The sequence below is a fragment of the Argentina silus genome (genome assembly GCF_951799395.1).
Source record: "Argentina silus genome assembly, chromosome: 2".
Classification (NCBI taxonomy): Eukaryota; Metazoa; Chordata; class Actinopteri; order Argentiniformes; family Argentinidae; genus Argentina; species Argentina silus.
The window spans coordinates 28000492-28020062 of record NC_139656.1 but is presented as its reverse complement, the minus strand read 5'-3'; the positions used below and the strand labels follow the sequence as shown (position 1 = coordinate 28020062).

General features: G+C 42.8%; 2 protein-coding genes across 4 annotated transcripts in view; one reads left to right on the top strand and one right to left on the bottom strand.

The window, feature by feature from the left end:
- Positions 1 to 3910, bottom strand: part of hlcs (holocarboxylase synthetase (biotin-(proprionyl-CoA-carboxylase (ATP-hydrolysing)) ligase)) — a 30061-nt gene extending 26151 nt beyond the window's left edge. Inside the window, exons 1-4 of one of the 3 annotated variants that reach the window (XM_083697505.1) lie at positions 3586 to 3910; positions 2976 to 3119; positions 1660 to 1822; positions 273 to 1309 (exon numbers count right to left, since the gene is read on the bottom strand). In XM_083697505.1, coding sequence (XP_083553631.1) covers positions 273 to 1309; positions 1660 to 1822; positions 2976 to 3119; positions 3586 to 3858 — 1617 coding nt within the window. In that variant the 5' untranslated portion in view covers positions 3859 to 3910. Of the gene's footprint in view, positions 1 to 272; positions 1310 to 1659; positions 1823 to 1924; positions 2097 to 2975; positions 3120 to 3585 lie in introns of those variants that run through there. The other 2 variants (XM_083697506.1, XM_083697507.1) reach the window with 2 other exon arrangements.
- A 182-nt stretch (positions 3911 to 4092) lies between these two features.
- On the top strand, positions 4093 to 11186 carry LOC310801025 (uncharacterized protein). Its single transcript, XM_083664953.1, has 6 exons — positions 4093 to 4166; positions 4675 to 4704; positions 4803 to 5453; positions 5638 to 5694; positions 5812 to 7014; positions 7336 to 11186. The coding sequence occupies exons 1-6, from the start codon at positions 4142 to 4144 to the stop codon at positions 9354 to 9356; spliced, it is 3987 nt and encodes a 1328-aa protein (XP_083521079.1). The 5' UTR covers positions 4093 to 4141; the 3' UTR covers positions 9357 to 11186.
- The last annotated feature ends 8385 nt before the right edge of the window (positions 11187 to 19571 follow it).

Below are 19571 nucleotides of genomic sequence, written 5' to 3'. Positions count from 1 at the left end.
CAATGTTTGTATATGTTGGTGGCTATTTGTTCTCAGTACGGTATATTCAGTTTGGTCATATCCAGGGCTTGGGCAGCAGTTGGGCAACAGCAGCAGTTGGTCTACAGAATAACCGCCGGCCTCCAATAACACTCCTAGGTACACTCCGTGGTTGAAGCAAATAAACGTCCGGGCTACAGAAATACATTTTCCAGTACGCATACTTAATAACAGAATTAACACAGGCAGCTATTTCAGCGAACTCGCATCGTAAGCGGTACACAAGCCTTTACCTGACACAGAATGGCCTCCCCTCCATCCTCTCCGTGCGTCACTCTGACAATGACCATGTCCCTGTCCCCGCCATTGCCGTCCCCTTTCAGCTCCCCCCACAGCTCCACCTCTCCGCCGCCCTGGGGCTCCCTGACAAACACACTCCCGCCAGCCAGCACGCTCAGCTCCAGCTCTGTGGTGTCCTTCTTGGTGAATCTCAGCCTACAGACCTGCTTTTTTTTACTTTCCCTGGGCATCAGGGCCAGCCCGGCGGGACAGAGGGTGGAGGAGAGGCCCAGGACACGCCCTCCCTGCCCCAAGTAGGCCAGGAAACGGGCCTGGAGCTGTGGTGTGAGGGGCTCGTCTGCGGCCAGCACCAGGAGCATGGTGCTCTCCAGCCAAGGTTCGCTCAGAGCCTGCTGTGGTCTTAAAGGATAAACTATGTAGCTGTCCGTGTCAATGCACTCGGCCAAGAGCGAGTGTACTCTCTGGAACCTCTCCTGGCAGCCGCCGGTGTACACCAGCACATTGGGCGGCTTGCCACTGAGGTTGACCCTCCGGCTCCGGCCGGCGAAGCTCTCGCCCTCATCCTCAAACTCGTCCAATGTCTCGTCCCCACTGTCCAGGTCGGAGTCGTAGTCGTCCGGCAGGTCGGGAATGTTCTCAGCCGAGGCGTACTTGACGGAGAGAATGGTGCTATTCTCCAGCTCCAGGCACTCATGGCAGCTGGAGAGGTGGAGGTGGTGGCCGTGGCCCTCCATGTTGTGGTGGTTCCCAAGGGAATGGTCCTCCTTATCGTCTGATCCCAGCTCCTGTGTGCCTCGCAGGGGCTCTGAGCCTCTTCTCTCTCCTAACACTCTCTGCACCTCTGGAGGCAAGAGCAGGCTGCCCTTTCTATACTTAGTGTCTCCTCTGTCTATCTCCCACTCACAGGGGGAGGGCTCAGAGAGGACGATCTCTGTTTGTGTGTTGAGGGAGAGGGAAACAGTGTGTTTCTCACTCTCAGGCTGCCGATTCTCCAAAAGTTCCTCGAGTGCGGATTCTTTGAGAAGGACGGCTGTGGAAATATCACAAAGGGCAAAAGCTTTAGCACAGTTTGAATTGCAAAATGAGTGTCCTTTCTGTTTTACAGTGAGTGATTCTTTCCAAATTTCACAACTGATTTGGAAATGAGAACATGAAGCTCTAGAACGATCTTTCTGAAAATCTGAGACAGTATATATGGCTCTGTATTTACTCTTACATCTGCATGTATAATGCCAAAGCAGAGCACTCTTTTTCATTAATCAGTTACTACGCAAGAGTGTTGACAAAAATCTAATATGTAAAACAGATATAAATAAACATAGGACAGACATCAGTCATAGCAACAGAAAAGCAGACATTTTCAATCTAAAGCAAACTCACAGACTATCTTTGAAGGCACTAGTCCGTTGTCCAGCTGAAGGCGATCTTCCATAAACGCCACCCCGAGCCGGCTGAAGTTGTCAACACTGGCCTGGGCCACTGCCCTGAATGGCTGTCCTGGGCTGCAGGCCAGAGGGAGACAGTAGTCTGACCACTTCAGCACCTGAACAACACATTTAAGTACACAGATTAGCAGGAGTTCCTTACAGTGGACAGTCTAAAAGAAACAAGCAGACATTATAGACAGAGGAAGGGATCTCCTTACTTAATTCAACCAGAAAGTTGAACAGTTGGGATTGAATCAGTATTATTGAATTTTTCTTTCCTCTTACTTCTTCAAAGCATTCTTTCTACTTGTGATCCAAGGTCATTGACACATACATAAGAAAATGTATGCATGCATGCATGCGCGCACACACACACACACACACACACACACAGTTGTGTGCTAAAGACACATTGATATTAGGCAAAAAAATGTAGCTGAATTAATCCATCAAAGCTATCAAATGAGTCGCCTGCTCATCCTCATTACACTGTTTGTGTTTGAGGGAATGCCTGAAGGATCCCTAAATCCTCTCCAACCAAAAGTGCCACTCAAAGCCCCCAGTCTGCAATACTCTAGACTTCCTTTTAAAGCATGACTTCTAAAAGACAAAAAGCTTTCTCTTTCTTGGAGCCTCCACAAGGAGCACATCTTCATTGAGCCAAGCAGGGCTTCACATGGTGTGGTCACACTCAGACTTGAGGGACAATGGAGGGGAGGTGAACACTTGGCAGGAGAGACAAAGTGACTCTTCTCAGGTTCCAAACCTCTGAGAGCTCCCTCTCTCTCTCTGCCCCTACAAAGACATCTGTGCTGTGTCCCAATTCTCCACCCTTCTCTTTGTGCACTCACCCACATACATTCTTTTTTAAAGGACATTAACTAGTGTAAGAGAGGTGGTAGAAAACAATCCCATGTCGGGAAGTGCACAAGTTCATATTTCAGGAAAAGGGTAGAGGATAGTGAAGTAGCAATAGACGGCACCCTCTCTCTCTCTCTTTCTCACCCATTAACGCAAGCACTCACACCAACGCATGCACACACATTGTGCAGTATTACTACTGTGAAGTAAATCAAGTAACAGAGCCACAAGATTACAGTGGCAATGAGAAGGCAATCGGAGACTGAGGACAACATATGCCAGCAGCAAGTGATGGCTGTACTGTGGACCGAAGTGTGTCTAAGGTAAGGGTGCTAGAACTGTCACTCAACTTATCTGTACAAGACAGTGAAGTATTCTTTACTTCCAAGAAATACTTGTGATGCGTACTTTCTTATTGGACGTGTGAGGAGACTTGCTGCCCACTCTTTGTCCTGAGGTTGCCTCTATGATGAAAGCAATGTTCTCTATCCGTGGGCCACAAACCAGAGAGGACCCCAACAACAGAGTCCACTTGCTGAGGTCATCACATGCCTAGGAATACAGACAGACAACATACGGACTAAAGCATCTTAAGACAGTTAGTTTGATTAGTGAGACAATCTATGAAACTATACAAATGTCATTGAGACTGACATAATCTAGGTGTATGTGCATCCCGAGACTGTGAGAGATTGACTAGATTTAGTCGAATGAGATAAATGTCAAAAAGCTGTTCAATCATCATGCATGCACATTTCAGATCGGCGTTTATTCATCATGCATGCGATTAACTGACAGAACATGAGGGGTCATCATGACTACTACTGATATCATAGCCCTGAAGCAGGACGAGTGGTGCAACTACTCTTCTCGATTCAGGGCTACTGACATCCCCATCATAGCGGATTTAGCGTACTAGCCAATGCAGTCAGTTAGCTCATTCAAAGCTCGCTAGAACCAAGGCCCCGCACGCTAAGATAAACAACTAAAATGGCGTAACATCAGACAAGCTTGTCACCTGAGGTTCGGTAATATAAATAGCCTTGTCGCCCAACTTGAGAAAAACTGTATCCTCGGCCAGAGATGGACTGTGTTGCTTATTTAAACTTTGCTGCCAGGTCGGTTGTCCTTGCTGAAGCGACTTCCCCGGTGGATTCAAGGCACAGAACGTGAAACTACTGGTGCTTTTGCTCCCGCACAGTCTGCGCAAGGTGTTCCGAATGACCACCGTGTAGCACTTCTGAAAGCGCACCCAGAGGTAGACGTAGCACAGCGTTATTAGCATTTTCATTACATTTGGGAAGTTGTGTTTGAGCCAATTTGGCCTCTCCTCCGCGTAGACATTCACACAGGCGGCCTTACTGATGCTGCTTCCTTGTTGTTGAGGGGATTAACTCCGCCTACTAGCGGGTTAACCAACCAACGCGCCGGAGCAAACAGTTGAATTGTTAAACGCACCTCTATCATTAGAATCAGGTTGAGATTGCAACCCACTCCATTCCCTGCATAACCGTGTAACTTTCACTTTCACTGTCACGCCTTGTGTCACCATCACAGACATTGCGAATCATGAAATGGCGGACGCTAAAGCACCTTTCCGTGAGTAGAATAAAGGCAACAAAAGTTACTAACAATAGATATTGGCCTTACATTCGTTTTTGCCATTATAATCAATCACCCTGAAACTAGGATTGGCGTGTTTAACTAACTCATTAGTTTTCAGGATGTTGGTTCATAAAGTCGTATGAAATAAGAATAATTCCGCACTAACTGGAACCATAGTTTCTTTAATTCATAATAATAGCAGCAGTAAAACGGACGCGATAGATATGTTGTATTTAGTCAACAGTATTTAGTCAATGAAGGTTATTCAAAGAAGTCATGAACTGTTAGATGAAATAGGAAGTCATGTTAATCTTATATTGTAATATGATGAGGATAATATAGGTACCATAAGTGCATTCAAATGCATATACAGATCTCATAGAAAGTACTACCGTGCATTTTTTTATGTAGTTGGTGATGTTGATATGTATCCATCAATTAAAGCCACAAATGCACTTCTAGCAACAACAAATATGCCTTTTGTGTTTATTGTGGTTTGCAGGGCGCAGCAGCATCTCTATACCCCCTGACAGTGAGTGAAATAATCAACTATTTGTCTTATGAAATCGTATTCAGTATAAATTCCAAAAAGTGAATACTTGAATCAGGTTTTTCCTATTCATATTACAGTGTCTGAGGATCCTTCAGAGCTGAGGATTGTGCTGCTGGGCAGTAATGGCCCTGACAAGAGTGCTGTGGGAAACGCCATCCTACAGACGGAAGTCTTTGACGACAAATATGCACAAAATCATAGTCTGAGAATCACAGGAGAGATGGAGGGGAGAAAGATAGCTGTGATCAATACCCCAAACCTGTTAGATCCTCACATCTTACATGAGAAACTCTCAGAGGAGCTGCGATACTGTGTGTCTCAGTCTGCCCCTGGACCTCATGTGTTCCTACTGGTGCTGCAGCCTGAGGACTTCACACAAAAAGAGAGCAGCAGGTTAAAGTTTGTCCTAGAGTCTCTAAGTGAACAGACCATTGACTACTCAGTGGTGCTAACAACTTACAGAGATGGGGAGGAGCCTGCCATGATGCATGAAAATCACCCTCTGAGTCAGTTGATCATAGAATGTAGAGGGAGGCACATTCCCCTCATTCACCCCACTAAACTTGTGACAAGTATAGACCAGATTGTGAAAGAGAATGGAGGACGGTATCTCACCTGTGATCTGTTTGAACAAGCTACAAGTTCAATAACAGCAGGGAAAGAGAGCATGGTCTGTTTGAAACAAGAAGCATCAGTTCAGATGAATTTCGATAAAGTTCGAGAAGTTGGTAAGTAACTTAGCCATGACATAAACCATTGGCTAATGTCAAATGTTGATGATAAGTTGAGCCTTGCATGCAACCGACTGTATTAATGTTGCAATAATGGCTTATTAGCAAATGTTTTCTCCACTCCCTGGAGAAATTTGAAATGTTTAAATATCTTAAATTTACTGTATCAACTTTCAACCAGGATTGACTGCAATCAAGAACCAAATGACTGAATGTTCATACAGTGGAGTAAACTGTGGTGGGTAAAGTTCATTACTCTGTCATGTATTAGTTTACACAATGTTACATATTTTCTGTCTTATATATTTGTAATTGTATATGTTTACATAAATGACTGTGTAAATGTAATTTACAGTGCTTAGGATTGTGCTGCTGGGGAAGAGTGAGGACAAGAAGACGGCAGCTATTGAATTAATTCTGGGGAACAAGACCTATATGTCTCGTGTGCCTGGAATTGGTCAGGGCACCAAGGGGTATGTGAGAGGAAAACCCACAATTGTTGTAAAGACTCCAGACCTTTTTGCTCAACCTCTGACTGTGGAGGTCCTTAAGCAGGAGGTTAAGAGGTCTTTGTCTGTGTCAGCCCCAGGGCCAAATGGGCTCCTGCTGATTATGAAGCCGGAGGATTTCACAGAGAAGGACAGAGACAGATTGAGGTTGATCCTAAGCCTGTTTCCTAAAGAGGCCTTCAATCACTCAATTGTGCTTACATCACATGAGGGAGTGGAGAAAAATCAGTTTGTGTTGGAAATGATCAAAGAATGTGGAGGAAGACATCACAAAATGTCCCAAAAAGGGAGTGGCCACACACAATTAATAGACAAGATTGAAAAGATGATGATGGAGAATGATGGGAGATATCTCAGCTACAATGCAGAGACACAGGGTACCACGGCACCAAATACAGTACCTGACAATGCCAGCCCCCCTCCAAGACTAAACCTGGTGCTGTGTGGGAGGAGAGAAGCTGGGAAGACCTCATCAGCCAACGCCATACTGGGCCAGACCAGTATGTCCAGCTTAGAGTCCACCTCCTCAGTGTGTGTGAAGAGAGAGGGAGAGGTGTGTGGACGCCTGGTCACTCTGGTGGAGATGCCTGCTCTGTATGGAAGGAATCTCACTCTGGAGGAAATGATGTGTGAGACTCTCCGCTACGTCTCTCTCTGTGACCCTGGAGTCGATGCTTTCCTCCTGGTCGTTCCTGTGGGCCCACTCACTGATGAAGACAAAGGAGAATTAGAGATTATCCAGAACATGTTCAGCACTAGAGTCAATGTCATGGCTCTGTTAACACATGAATCTGATCCAACAGCCACACCTGTGATTGAATTCCTGGAGAATGAGGACATCCAGCAGCTTTTCCACCTCTGTGGTGGCAGATATGAGGTCTTTAACATCAAGGACATTGGTAACATTCCGCATGTCTCAAAGGTCCTGGAGAAGGTAGAAGAAATGATAGCTGATCGTGGCTCCACCTGCTTCACCATAGACAAGTGTGTGGAAGCTCTAGCTGAGAGGTTCAGAAAACTGCACGACTGTATCACCAGACAGAAGACTGGTAAGTAGAATTTATTGCTATTTTTGGTGGGGTGAACAGGATGTGATCCCTCTGCTACATGTATTATAGGATAATTATGCATTACGCATGCCCTTGATGTTGCACAGAAACTCACTGTCTAACAGCTCTGATGAATGTTACAATGACCTGGGACTAGTATCTAGTAGCATTTTGTCTGTCTGCCTCTTATCACTTTCCAGAAAGAGTTAACTCAGTTCTGGTAATAATATAATTATTGAGAGAAATCAAGCTATCGTGCACATTGTTCAGTTGTTTGTTTTCCAAAAAGAATTAAGCATTTAAAGTATCAACATTTTGCAGGTGATGGTAAAGACTTCAGCAAAGATTCCATGAGGATAGTGTTGATTGGCAAGACTGGCAGTGGAAAAAGTGCCACTGGAAACACTATCCTGAAAAGAAAAGTGTTTCCTTCAAAACCCAGCCTGAGCTCTGTGACCAAGTTTTGCCAGAAAGCAATGGGAGAGGTAGATGGCAGGTCTGTCACTGTGGTCGACACCCCAGGCCCGTTTGACACAACTCTCTCTAATGATTTAGTTCAGGAGGAGATTGTGAAATGTATCAGCCTTTTAGCTCCAGGACCTCATGTGTTCTTGCTGGTGCTACAGATTGGCAGGTTCACACAGGAAGAGAAAGATACATTACACCTCATCAAGAAGGCCTTTGGAAAAAATTCGGGAATATTCATCATTGTGATGTTCACCCGTGGAGATGACCTAGGAGACCAGTCAATTGAGAAGTACATTGCAGAGGACGATTTCGCCCAAAAACTGATCCAAGACTGTGGAGGGAGATGTCATGTCTTTAATAACAAAGACGAAGGCAACCACACTCAGGTCAGTGAACTGTTGAAGAAGATAGATGACATGGTGATGAAGAATGGAGGGGGCTGTTACACCAATGAAATGTTCCAGGAGGCGGAGGCCGCCATTCAACAGGAAATGGACAAGATACTGAAGGATAAGGAAGAGGAAATGCAGAAAGAGAGAGAGACGCTGAAAATAAAACATGAAGAAGAAATTAAAGAGATGAAAAGAAGGATGGATGAAGAGAGATGTCATGTTGAGAGGGAACGAAAACATAAACAGGATGAGCTGAAACAAAAGGAGGCGTACATACAGAAATTACGTACAGAAAGAGATGAAAAAGAGCAAGCTGAAAAAGAAAAAAGAGATGAAGAAGAGATGAAACGCTCACATTGGGAGAAAACAATTAAAGATATGGAAGAGACTCAGAAAAGACAACTAGAGGTTTGGAAAAAAGACCAACAGAAAAGAGAGCAGGAGGAGAGTGATAGGGTAGAAAGGGAGCAGAAAGAGTGGCAAGAAAGGTTAACCAAAGAAAAGGCTGAATTTAAAAAGAAACAGAAAGAAGACAAAAGGAGGAAAGATGAGGAAGAGAAGGAGAGGCGGGAACTTGATGAACAGAAGAAAGAAGAATTGTCAATAAAAATTAAAGAGGCAGAGACAGGCAAAAAGGAAGTGCAAAAGGAATTGATGAAGAAGTCACAGGAATGGGAGCAAGAACGTCATGAGGCACAAAGGAGAAAGGAGGTTGAGGACAGGGAGAGAGAAAAACAGAAAATAAAGGAATGGTCTCACAAACAGATGCAAATGAAGGAAGACTTTGACAGAGAGAAGCAGGCAGTGAAGCAAGTACAAGAAAAAGAAGAAAATCTAAGGAAAATACAAGAGCAGAAAAATAGAGATTTGATTGAGGAACAGAGGAGAGAGAAAGAGAAATGGGAGCTGGAAAAGAAAAAGGACCAAGAAAGAAGAGATGAAGAGGATTCTAAAAGACGAAAGGAGGAGGGGGAAAGATTAAAGAAACTCCAAGAAGAATTTGAACGAGAGAAGGAAGAAGAACATTTGAGAAGAAAGACAGAGGATAAGACCAGGAGAGAACAAGAGGAGAAGGAGCGCATAGAAATGGTGGAAAGGTATGAACAAAATATAAAAGACATGAGAAAGAAATATGAGGAAGAGGCCAGACAACAAGCTGAGGAGTACAATGACTTCAGAAAGAAATACACAGAGGAGTACAAAGCCCTGATGGAACAACATTTCATGGAAGTGAGAGAACTAAAGGCAAAACATAATCAAGAGTATCAGCGATTAGGCAATCTTTCAAAACATAAAGAAGACCAATTGAAGGGCAACGTGACAGCTTTAAAAGACATGCATGAAATTGCAGAGAAACAATCGGAAAGTGACAAGAAAATAATGCAGGAACAGATAGAAGATATGAAAGAATTAGAAAAAAAACAGCAACAAGATTATGATGAATTGAAAAAGAAATATGACAGAAAATGTGTTGTTCAGTGATAACGCCACAAATCAACCTGTTAGAATTGATCACTGTCAGAGCAAAAATACGCGGTATTTCCTATTCATGTTGTTTCTCGACATGTGGCCAAATCAGATGTACAGTATATGGATATAGCAATACATTTTAAAGGTACATCATATGTTTTGTGTTCATCTGTGATAATTCCCCCAATCAACCTGCAAAAATCAGTCAGTCAGAGCACATACAAGTTGACGTATGTAATGTAAAATATCTCTTCTTTATGTTATCATGTACTCTAAGCCATCCTATCACATGTACTGTACATGTCACAGGTTTGATCAATTGTCACTGTAATTCTACTGGATTGTTCATAAATGAGTGATTAAACTGTGACTTTCTGTTTTGAGCTATGCCTGTCCACAGGAGAATGATGCAGTCCAGATGTATGGTGGTTTCATATTTGGCTATCGAGCATGAGGCGGTGGGTTCATAAAGAAGATGGAGCCCTACCTCATGGGCTGCATCACTTCCTGTGTATCTTAATGTTCTGATTTCTGTTTGTTTTGAAGTTTTAATCAATATATGGTCATCTTTCTTATGATTAAAGCAAACTCTTGATGTACAGTAAACAGTTTAGGACTTTCTAACTGCTGTACAGAAGCTTGATACTTTATTGATTGATTATAATTGATCATTAATATTCACTTGAATACAAATCGCCGAATACAAATGAATATTCACTTTTAAGATGTTCGGCCAATCAGATATCAGGGGAATAATAAAAATAATTAATTAGTTGAAACAATAAAGAATCATTCTGACAAATTTATTTTTTTGTTGTCATATAGATTGAATTTTATGTTGTTGTTTGTTTGATAATTTACTTTGGAATGAAGGTTATGTATGAATACAAAAAAATGCAAAACAAAAACACTTATTTGATACTTTGCTATTTATACCTTTCAAGGGTGTAATAAAATATTCTAATATTCCAATTAGGAAAACATTAAAGAGGGGTTTTTACCCATGAATTAAATTGTATGGATGTACAATTTTCCCAACAAAATGAACAAATTCACAATGTATTGGCGGTCACTGTGTGTTTGTAAAATGAAAAAGAGGGGTGTACTACAAAGCCAGCTAAGGCTGTTTAGCGAGCAAACTTTGACCAAATTGAGCTCCCCCTCGGGATAACCTACGTCTCGAAGGTGGCTACGCAAAACTACGAGCAGATAGTTCATCAGCCAAATCATCGGCCAAATGTGAGTTCATTAATATATACAAAAATGTATCGTTTTGTAGCCTGTTAGAAATTATTTTTTATAAAAACAGTTTATTATTGCTATAAGAAAAATACATTACTGCAGTGTGCTAAATTTACTAATGTGATGGCCTGTTGATAAATGAGAGATGAATCAAGCATGTGGTACGTTGGATTAATACATGGAGAGGTTAGGGTCAGGTCATCAAGATGGATGTTGCAACACACGCATAACACAAGAATGATGTAATGGAAAAATACTAGGCTAGGAAAGGACAAATCAGAGTAGGTATATGTTTTCTTCAGCAGGGCAATATCTCTGGATGGAATGGATCGGCGATATCTCTACCTGGAACGGATCGGGTGTCAAGGGGGTGTGACCAGCCCATACACCAACGAGGGAGAGTCAAGTCTAAACCACGGCTCCTCCCCAACCAAATAGCCAATCACAATCACTTTGTTTACTGTAAATGCTTTGTGTGACTTTTTGAATATCCATTTTTGGAATGTTGGTTACAGATTAACAGCTTGCTGACTGTGATTTTCTTCGCCAAAAGTGGTCCTTGTACAAGCCTAGAATTCTGACATATAAATAAATAGCTAAAAGTAAGAAGTAGTTTATCTTCTCCTTCAAATAAACAAACACTATTTTATGATAGAAGCTACTGAAGCTGCTAAACGAATCAGCACAAACACTTGTGAGTCAAACTACATTCACAGCGGTTGCGATTTCATTTTTAGACATCGCTTGCACCTCCTCCGACACAACCTAGGTGTTAGCCGATCCAGCAGTTAGCGAGCATGACATTCTCACCACCGATTGGTACGTCGCCTAAGTCTCTGTGAAAATGATCACGAAATAGAGCTGCTTCCTTTTCTGATCTTGTCGTCCAACTGTTAAATCGCTCAGATCACCGGATGTCGCTGACATAACGACTGATCTCCAGCCGTTTCGCCGCTGGCGTCTAATTCTGGTGTGAATGTACTGGAGCGAACGGCGGGGTAGAGAAGTTTGCCCTAAGCGGGTATCGAACTCACGACCTTGCGCTTACAAACCGGCCGCGCACGCTACAACACCAGGAGAATTAATTCCCTTGGCGGACCTGCTTAACGGGCCTTACAACGTTGTTGTAGTTTGTGTTGTTGGATGTATTTTTCAGATAGCTAGACAAGCTTTGCTAGCCTAACTAAAATAGTTGGTTGAAGGCGTGGCACGTTCCACTTGGCATGTTTCAAACAGTCCGACACTGCACGTCCATTTCGAGGGGTTATATTCTTAATAGGGAGGATGTTGTTTGGAACTTACAACTTAATTTTGCTGTGGTGGCAGATTTCCTTTTCTGGTTGTCATGACTGTCCAAATTTCGACCATCACTGCCTGGGAAGATGCCCATAGACTTGTGACATTCCTGCCATTTGTGTTGTTCAAAATGAACCATCATACTATTTGGTATAGGTTCTCTGATAATATGACCATCATTATATAGGCTAGCGGGTGCAAGTGGTGTAATAATGCGGTAGCTGTCTCACTTCACCTGCCTGTGCATCGCTCGCACAATGGCTGACGTTTTAAGATGTCAGCCAGCGTCATATTTATTATTAAGCCATGTTGAAAGGGTAAAAAAAAAAAATCCCATGATAAAGACGAGATGACGAGACAAAATGCCCTTAAAAAAACGATAACTATTAACTATTTAAATGTTAGTTGACGAAAACATGACGAGACAAAAATCCCACATGAACATTGAGTTTGCCATGAAGCTTTATTTGGTCCAATCCGTTGCCATCCTCAATTGCAATCCTGAACACCTTTCAGGAGGTAAGACATAGGCCAACAATAGTGGCTACAACGCACTATGATTCTGGACTCTGGTTGGCTAACAACCTCTTTGTCCTGCCTTCATTGGTTATTCGTGTGGTCTGTCATTTTCGCTAACCCGGAAGTCGTTTACAGTTTGAAATTAAATTGAGATGATTTTTTGGGGGGATTTGCCTTCATATTCTGAGTTGATTGTTGCTACATCGCAAAGAGATAAAAGGAAAGTAGACTCAAAGCTGGTTTCGGCTTATGTTTTTTCAGAAAATAACATGCAATGGTGTTCAATATTAATCATTGTGAAATGGTGTTAATACAACTTTATCAAATAATCATATTTTTTAAAATTGATTGGTTGATGATAGTAGTAATGAGTCGGCAGAGCATGGGGAGACAGGCTTTAACCATTCCTGTGGACATAGGGTCTAGATTGCAGGTTTTAGGCCGCATGTTGGATATAAGTTTGCTAACAGAGATAACATCAACAGGGGTAAAGGCCAGGGACGGACTGGGACTACAAAACGACCCTAGACTTTCACCCGCCCCGCTGATAAAGAATACCATCACAGAGAGGCCTACTGCTAGTGTGAGACAGTGCTACTACAGAACACACACTGTCAACGTAATTGCACTACACTAGAGCCCTGCGCGGGACTGTTTTCTTCATCCCGCTCCCGCCCGCTCTCACTGAATTTCTGACCATTACCGCCCGCGACCGCAGGGTGCGTGTTACACTCCCGCCCGCTCCCGCAGTGTGTATGTCCACTCCCGCCCTTGTCCGCAAAACTCTGAGAATTTCTGCCCGCACAATAATAGAGATGCATCTTCTCCCGTCCCGCAGGACCACATCATTAACCACATCATTAACAGTGATCTCCATTGTCGCTAGCCTAGACTACATCCCGATCCTGCAGTGTTTTTTTAGCCGCCCGTTCCCGCCCGCAGCAAAGTTCAAACCGCCCGCTCCCGCGAGATTTGCGTTGGGTCCCCCGGCGGGACCCAATCCCAATGCAGCCCTCTACACTACACCACATTCCACATTAGTTTACTCTCCAGCACCTGACCAGAGGAGGATGGGTCCCTCTGGAGTCAGGTTCCTCTCAAGGTTTCTTCCTCTGAGGGAGTTTTTTCTTGTCACTGTGCCCTATATTTCTCTCCCCTCTGGGAGTTTTTTCCTTGGCGTACTCCTGGGGGTCTCTGATTTAGTGTTAGATCATATTGTTTATATTGTTTAGTATTATTTTGTTGTGAAGCACTTTGTAAAAAGCACTATACAAATAAGCTTGATTGATTGATTGATTGATTGATTGATTGATTGATACAACAGAACACACACTGACAAAGTAGTACCAAAGACAGAACTGTGAACCAGATGCGGCCAGCATTAATGTTACAGCAGATGTAGGCCTAAACGGGCCGTTGGTAAACAACATATGCGAAATATGCTCGAGGTTAGTGACAACAATTCTACCTCTTTCCAACCGGTATCTTTTAAGGAGCTCTGCTTTGTGAACAGATTGTAAAACATCTCTCCTCTCCTGAAATGTGCGTGCACACTGTGCGTGTAGCCATCTATTGGTAACTCATACGTTAGGAGTTATAATAACCTTTATAAGAATCTTGATAACTTGCTTGCATTCATATAATATTAAAAGTAGCATCACTCTCTGAATGTTCCACCACCTACTCTGAGAGGCTTGATAACTACCAGCTCTGATGCGCAAACGCTAGTCTCGAGCAATCCGTCCAGGGAGCAAGCAATTCGTGTCTGGCCCCGCGAGACTAGACAAACAACGAGAGACCAACAGAGAGCTCCCTGGTGTAAGCAGAGTGCGTAATTGAGGGGGCAAAAATTATTGGGAGGGCATTAAACCTAATGCCCCCCCACCCCTCCCGTTCAAGTGAACGGCCTAGATGAGGAAACCTTGATAAATAGCATACCTGAACGTGTCCTCCTCAGTTCAGGTTTGAAGTTTCAAGGCAGGTCAGTCGAGGATATAAGATGCTCCCTCTCGGTCGGGACGCTCAGACCCCTTCTCTCACTATGAAAGCGCAAGCAACAAGACGCATGCAAAGATGCGGGGAGTCCGATGCGCCACTCAAGTAGGATTGCTTTATCTTTCTGTCTCCGTTGGAACTTCCAAACACATACAAATAACTTCGATTAACTGTAAGTTAATGCATTTTTCTCCTAATTTTGCAGTTGCTCGGTGATATGGAGACCATGGATCTCCTGTCTCAGAGAAACTTGTGACCGTAAAGAAGTAAGGACACTTTGCCTTTTCTTTTGCAACTGCCTCTTCAATTAGATTACGATGGAGGCTTGTAACTCAATAAACTAACCGCATCACAGCAACCTGTATTTTGTAAACAACCATACTGTGTGCTCTGACTACTAGTCTTCTATGCTCTTTGTCTTCTATCAATTGATATCAATTCAGGGTTGAAAATAGAAAGTTGAAATAGAGTTTTGATGTTATGGTTTAATTAATATGCCTGTTTGTCCAGTTTATGCTGGGGGCTGCAACTCCAACAATCCAAGAAATGGCGAAAGGTGTCCATGGATTCCAGCATCCTGTCAGGTTTGTAGACTGTGAGAAGCAATACAGATTTAGTGTATTATGATAAAAAACTTGGGCTAATTTTGCCTATTGGAAATTTGATGGGAATCTGTAACATGTAGATTGTGGACACAATATGATTTTCAATTTGTTTAACAACTATATTTATATATTTATCTAATCCACAGAGTCTATGTGCCAAAGTCCAGGACCCAAGAATATCTGTCTCATTTGGGAAGAAAGGTTCTGGCTAGTTTCCCTGTCCAAGCCACTCTCCACTTCTACAACGACGACTCCAGCTCTGAGGAGGAGGATGATGAAGATATAGAAGAGGAAGAGCGGATGGCTCCTTCACACGGTCTGGACCACAGGATCCATGCACTCAGTTCAGAGACGCAGCTGGTCCCTACTGTTTTGGAAACAAGCAAGGGTGAGTGGACCAGGGAGACAGACAGGTCACAGTAGATGTGCTGGTGCTTCCGTGGTGAGGCATGTAGTATGAGGCCCAGCGTGATAACCTGAGACAGCCACAGGAAGCTGGGAAGGGCCAGGTCACGGCCTGCATATGTCCCTGCAGAGGTGATACTGTTTACACCTGTGCAGTGTCAACAAACCTTTAACCCGGATATGGCCAATTTTCCCTCACAACTCTCTGGGTTCTCTAGGCCTTACAAAGCAAACTCAACTCAGTGTGACTGTCATTGATCCTTCTCTATTTGTCTGTACTTATATCTGAAACTATCATATGTACTGTCAATGTTATGTATCTAGCATCCTTTTTAATGTATTACACATTGTGTATAATTGCAGCATATTGGATGGTTAGATGGTCCAATTGTAAAGAGTGTATGTAGATAGGTTTTTGCAGATGTAATATTCTTAGCGTGAGTGAATATGTGTGGTTATGGATTCATTTTAAGATGTATGTCAGCATTGTGTTGTGTTAATTTCTGTTAATATTTTTGTCATAAGTATTGTAAATAAAATAAAAATGAAAATCTAACCGTGATTTCCAAATGTTGTCATTTTCCTGAGCTTGTTGTGGACCATACCATTTTTCTACCCAAAATACATTTGGGTCAGGATATAATCTACCTGTACTGAAAGAGATCATGGAAGAGAAATATTGCCAATTGTCATATCAAAGTTGAGCAAAGACCTTATTGCAGGTGTGCTATGACTCATTCCAATGAATTTGCAAAATGTGGGAACAAAATCACTCTTATCATCCTATGAAATGGGGAGATAGCTACCACTCCATTATATCCACCAGTTTCCAGGTTTAGTTAAAATCTTTCTCCCCGTGTTAACAATCTTCTTCAGGACAGACCTAATTGATTAACATTATTCATACTGTTCAAAATAGAATAGTTCTGACCAATTCTCATCTTTAATCTTAGAAAACACTGCATTTGGAAGAAACTTTGGGGAGAAATGGCAGCTTCAGTGCAGTTCAGAGCCAGCTTCACTTTTTCTGTTGTCTGAATTTGTGAAGGAAGACAAACGCCTGTCCAAATGGAGTCAAGTGGCTTAAACCTGTCAACTCCAGGCCTTAGGGTCATAGGCCCCTCTAACCACACGGACAAGCCACTACAAGCCAATGCCACCAGGAAGAGACAGAACCATGAGGAAGGTGGAAAAAAGAAGATACTAATTACATGAATTGAGCAGTGGAGGCTGGTGGAGGTAGAAATCGGAGAACAGGCTCATTGTAATGCATGGAATGGAATCAGGAAGGGTATCAACATATTCCTCATTCCATTCCATGCATTACAATGAGTGTGTCCTCCGATTTCTGCCTCCGCCAGCCTCCCCTGGAACCCTAAAGCTGGTTATGTCAACTTGCTTTAGTCTGTGCTACACAAATACATTTCTATTACGATTATGAATTGTATTCTATCAATGACTTTCTAAAACAAAGTTTGATTAGTGTCACACATAAATCATATAGAAATGGGTAATGGGTGAGAAAGGGAAAGAATTTCTGAGCTCCTACATTGCATATTTCTCCATAATCTAAGGAATCAGTTTGAGGTTAGTTGGTTAAAAGATAGAGATTGGTCACTCACTAATCACTTCTAATGACACTGGGTCCAGTGATCAAAGCCTGGGCTGAAGGGTGAGCCTGGGGGCATGTTGAGCCCTCAGCAGACTGTCCAGCATGGCCCTTAGCCCTTCCCTGTCCTCACCCCCCCCCCCCCCAACAGGGAGTGGTAGTGGGCTCTCCATCATCAGGCCCAGTTTGGTTTACAAGCAGGGTTTCAAGGCCTGGTGGCCTGCCAGAGGTTAAACACTGGCCATCCATCTGATCCCACCCCCTGTTTGTTTATGATGGTTTATCTGTGGGAGTGTGGAGGGGCTGGCTGAAGTGGACGGCTGACCTGTCTGGAGGACTGGCTGGGAACAGGCTAGGGCTGAGGGGGGAGGGGGGAGGGGGGGATGGAGTGGCCGGGTGGCTTGGTTTGGCGAGTCTGGTCACTGAGGTGGGCAGCAGACTGATTGAGAAGTCTCGGCGAAATCCTGAAGATGAGGAGATAGTGAGGTGACCGTTTCACTTGCAGTCTGATGAGTTCATGAGGTCACAAACTCACTGACCTGACCACCTGCACAGGTTGACATATCAGGCACAAGCACACATTTTTTCCTTCTTCCAAATTGCTTAAGCACCACATTATCATTATTAAACCTTTATTTAACCAGGATAAAAAACCCATTGAGATAAAATCTCTTTTACAAGGGAGACCTAGCCAAGAAGGCAGCAAAGTTACACATCGATTACATGACAATAATATACAACACAATACATACAATATGATACAATATAATACAAAGTAAAAGCTACTATCCACACATCAACGGAAAAGGTTGTATATATACAAATACTGTGTAACACATGCAGACAAGTAGGCACTAAGACATGACAAATTGTTATGCATTGTAGCAGGAGCAGTTTGTGGTAAAGACTTCTGTTAGCTTTTGTTTAAAACTGGTTAGGGAGATGAGGGAGTCGAGATTAAGTCTGGCCTGCAGGTCATTCTAAGACCAAGGGCCGTAATAAAATAGACTCCTTTTTCCAGCCTCAGTCCGCACAGGTGGCACCTTTGAGTGTAGCTAATTATTAGATCTAAGATCGTGGGGCGCTTGGTGGCGTAGCACACTAATGCACATGCCACGTAATCGCAAGGTTCCTGGTTCGATTACGACCCTTGACATATCTTGCATGTCATCCCTCCTCTCTCTCACCCATCCTTCCTGTCAATCTCTACTGTCTCTATCCCAATAAAGCAGAAATGCCCTAAAACGATCTAAGATTGTAGGTGTTTTGTATGAATACGAACTTAGAGCTTATGTAATGGAATAGAATGGCCTTATACATTAAAATATACCATTGCTACATCCTACACATAGCAAGTGAAGACCATCCGACCAGATTGTACAATGTGCAGTGATGAATCCTGTCGCCTGAATTTGAAATATATCTCAAAGCAGCTTGATAAAGTGGGTTGAGTTTGGACACAGTAGTTGGTCAAGCAAATCTGTAAATGGTGTCACCATAGTCTAGCTGAGACAGGAATGGGCCTGTAACCAGTTGTTTATGAGAAGATGGTGAGAAACATGACTTTAATCTATATAAAAAACCCAGCATGAACTTGAGTTTCTTAGTTAGAGCTCCAATATGATGTTTAAAATTAAGATTTCTTTTTTTTTTTTTTATCAAAATTGGTGAATGTAGTTTCACCAAGACAAATCGAGTTGCAAGATTAGATTCTGGGTTATGGGATTAGTACATATAATGCCCTATCACAGGTGGTTTATCACTGTTTAGAAACATACTTCATTGATTAGCTTTCAACAGTGATCTTCACACGCACAATCTTTGCAGTGCAAATGTTACCCTGTTATTCTACAAAGCAATTTCCAAAGGCATTTTCATCTGTCAGCCGTAAACGGCCATGACTGATCATCATGAGAGGTTGAAGAGCAGATGATGTGGGAACTGCTGTGGTCACCTGTCCAGGGTTCATCTGCAAGTCAAATCTTTGTCCTGTCACACAGAGGTGATGGAAAAGGTGCATCTAAAACCTCTGCAAACTCCCATGGTGAGGAAAGATGTCAGTTATGGCCACAAAACTGCCCCCGGATTGCCCTGAGCATTCAAATAAGACTGCTGGCTCAATCAAGTGGATGTTATGTAATCATTGTATGAATCATGTTGCAGACTGCTACAACATTTAATTAATAGGCCAATCAGCGATGAGCTGCGCAACAAAGTAATCCAATTTTGACTTGACAAACTTTGACTTGATTTGACTTACGTTATGGAGGACTTTGGAGGGGTCCCTTAAATAGTCTAAAATAATATCCAGAAATTACCCCATTGGACAGAAAAGGGCACACCTTCCCATACCCAGGTGAATCAGCTGATTTTGCCAAAGTTTGTTAGCCTAAAGCTAAGGATTGTCTGGTTTAATGTGGCAAGAAATGTATTTATATTATATCATAAGAGTATAATAACTATACAGTCAACACGAAAAAAGAGTTGCAATTAAACTTGCATAGTGTAAGTAAGTATTACAAGATTAAATTGCAAAAGGTCAGACAGAGATCATTC

Bases quoted from the DNA above. Each gene is read 5' to 3' on its own strand.
- LOC310801025 (XM_083664953.1), top strand. From the start codon at position 4,142: ATGGCGGACGCTAAAGCACCTTTCC. The intron at 4,167-4,674 runs GTGAGTAGAATA...TGTGGTTTGCAG, and splicing joins GGACGCTAAAGCACCTTTCC to GGCGCAGCAGCATCTCTATA. The intron at 5,695-5,811 runs GTGGGTAAAGTT...TGTAATTTACAG, and splicing joins ATACAGTGGAGTAAACTGTG to TGCTTAGGATTGTGCTGCTG.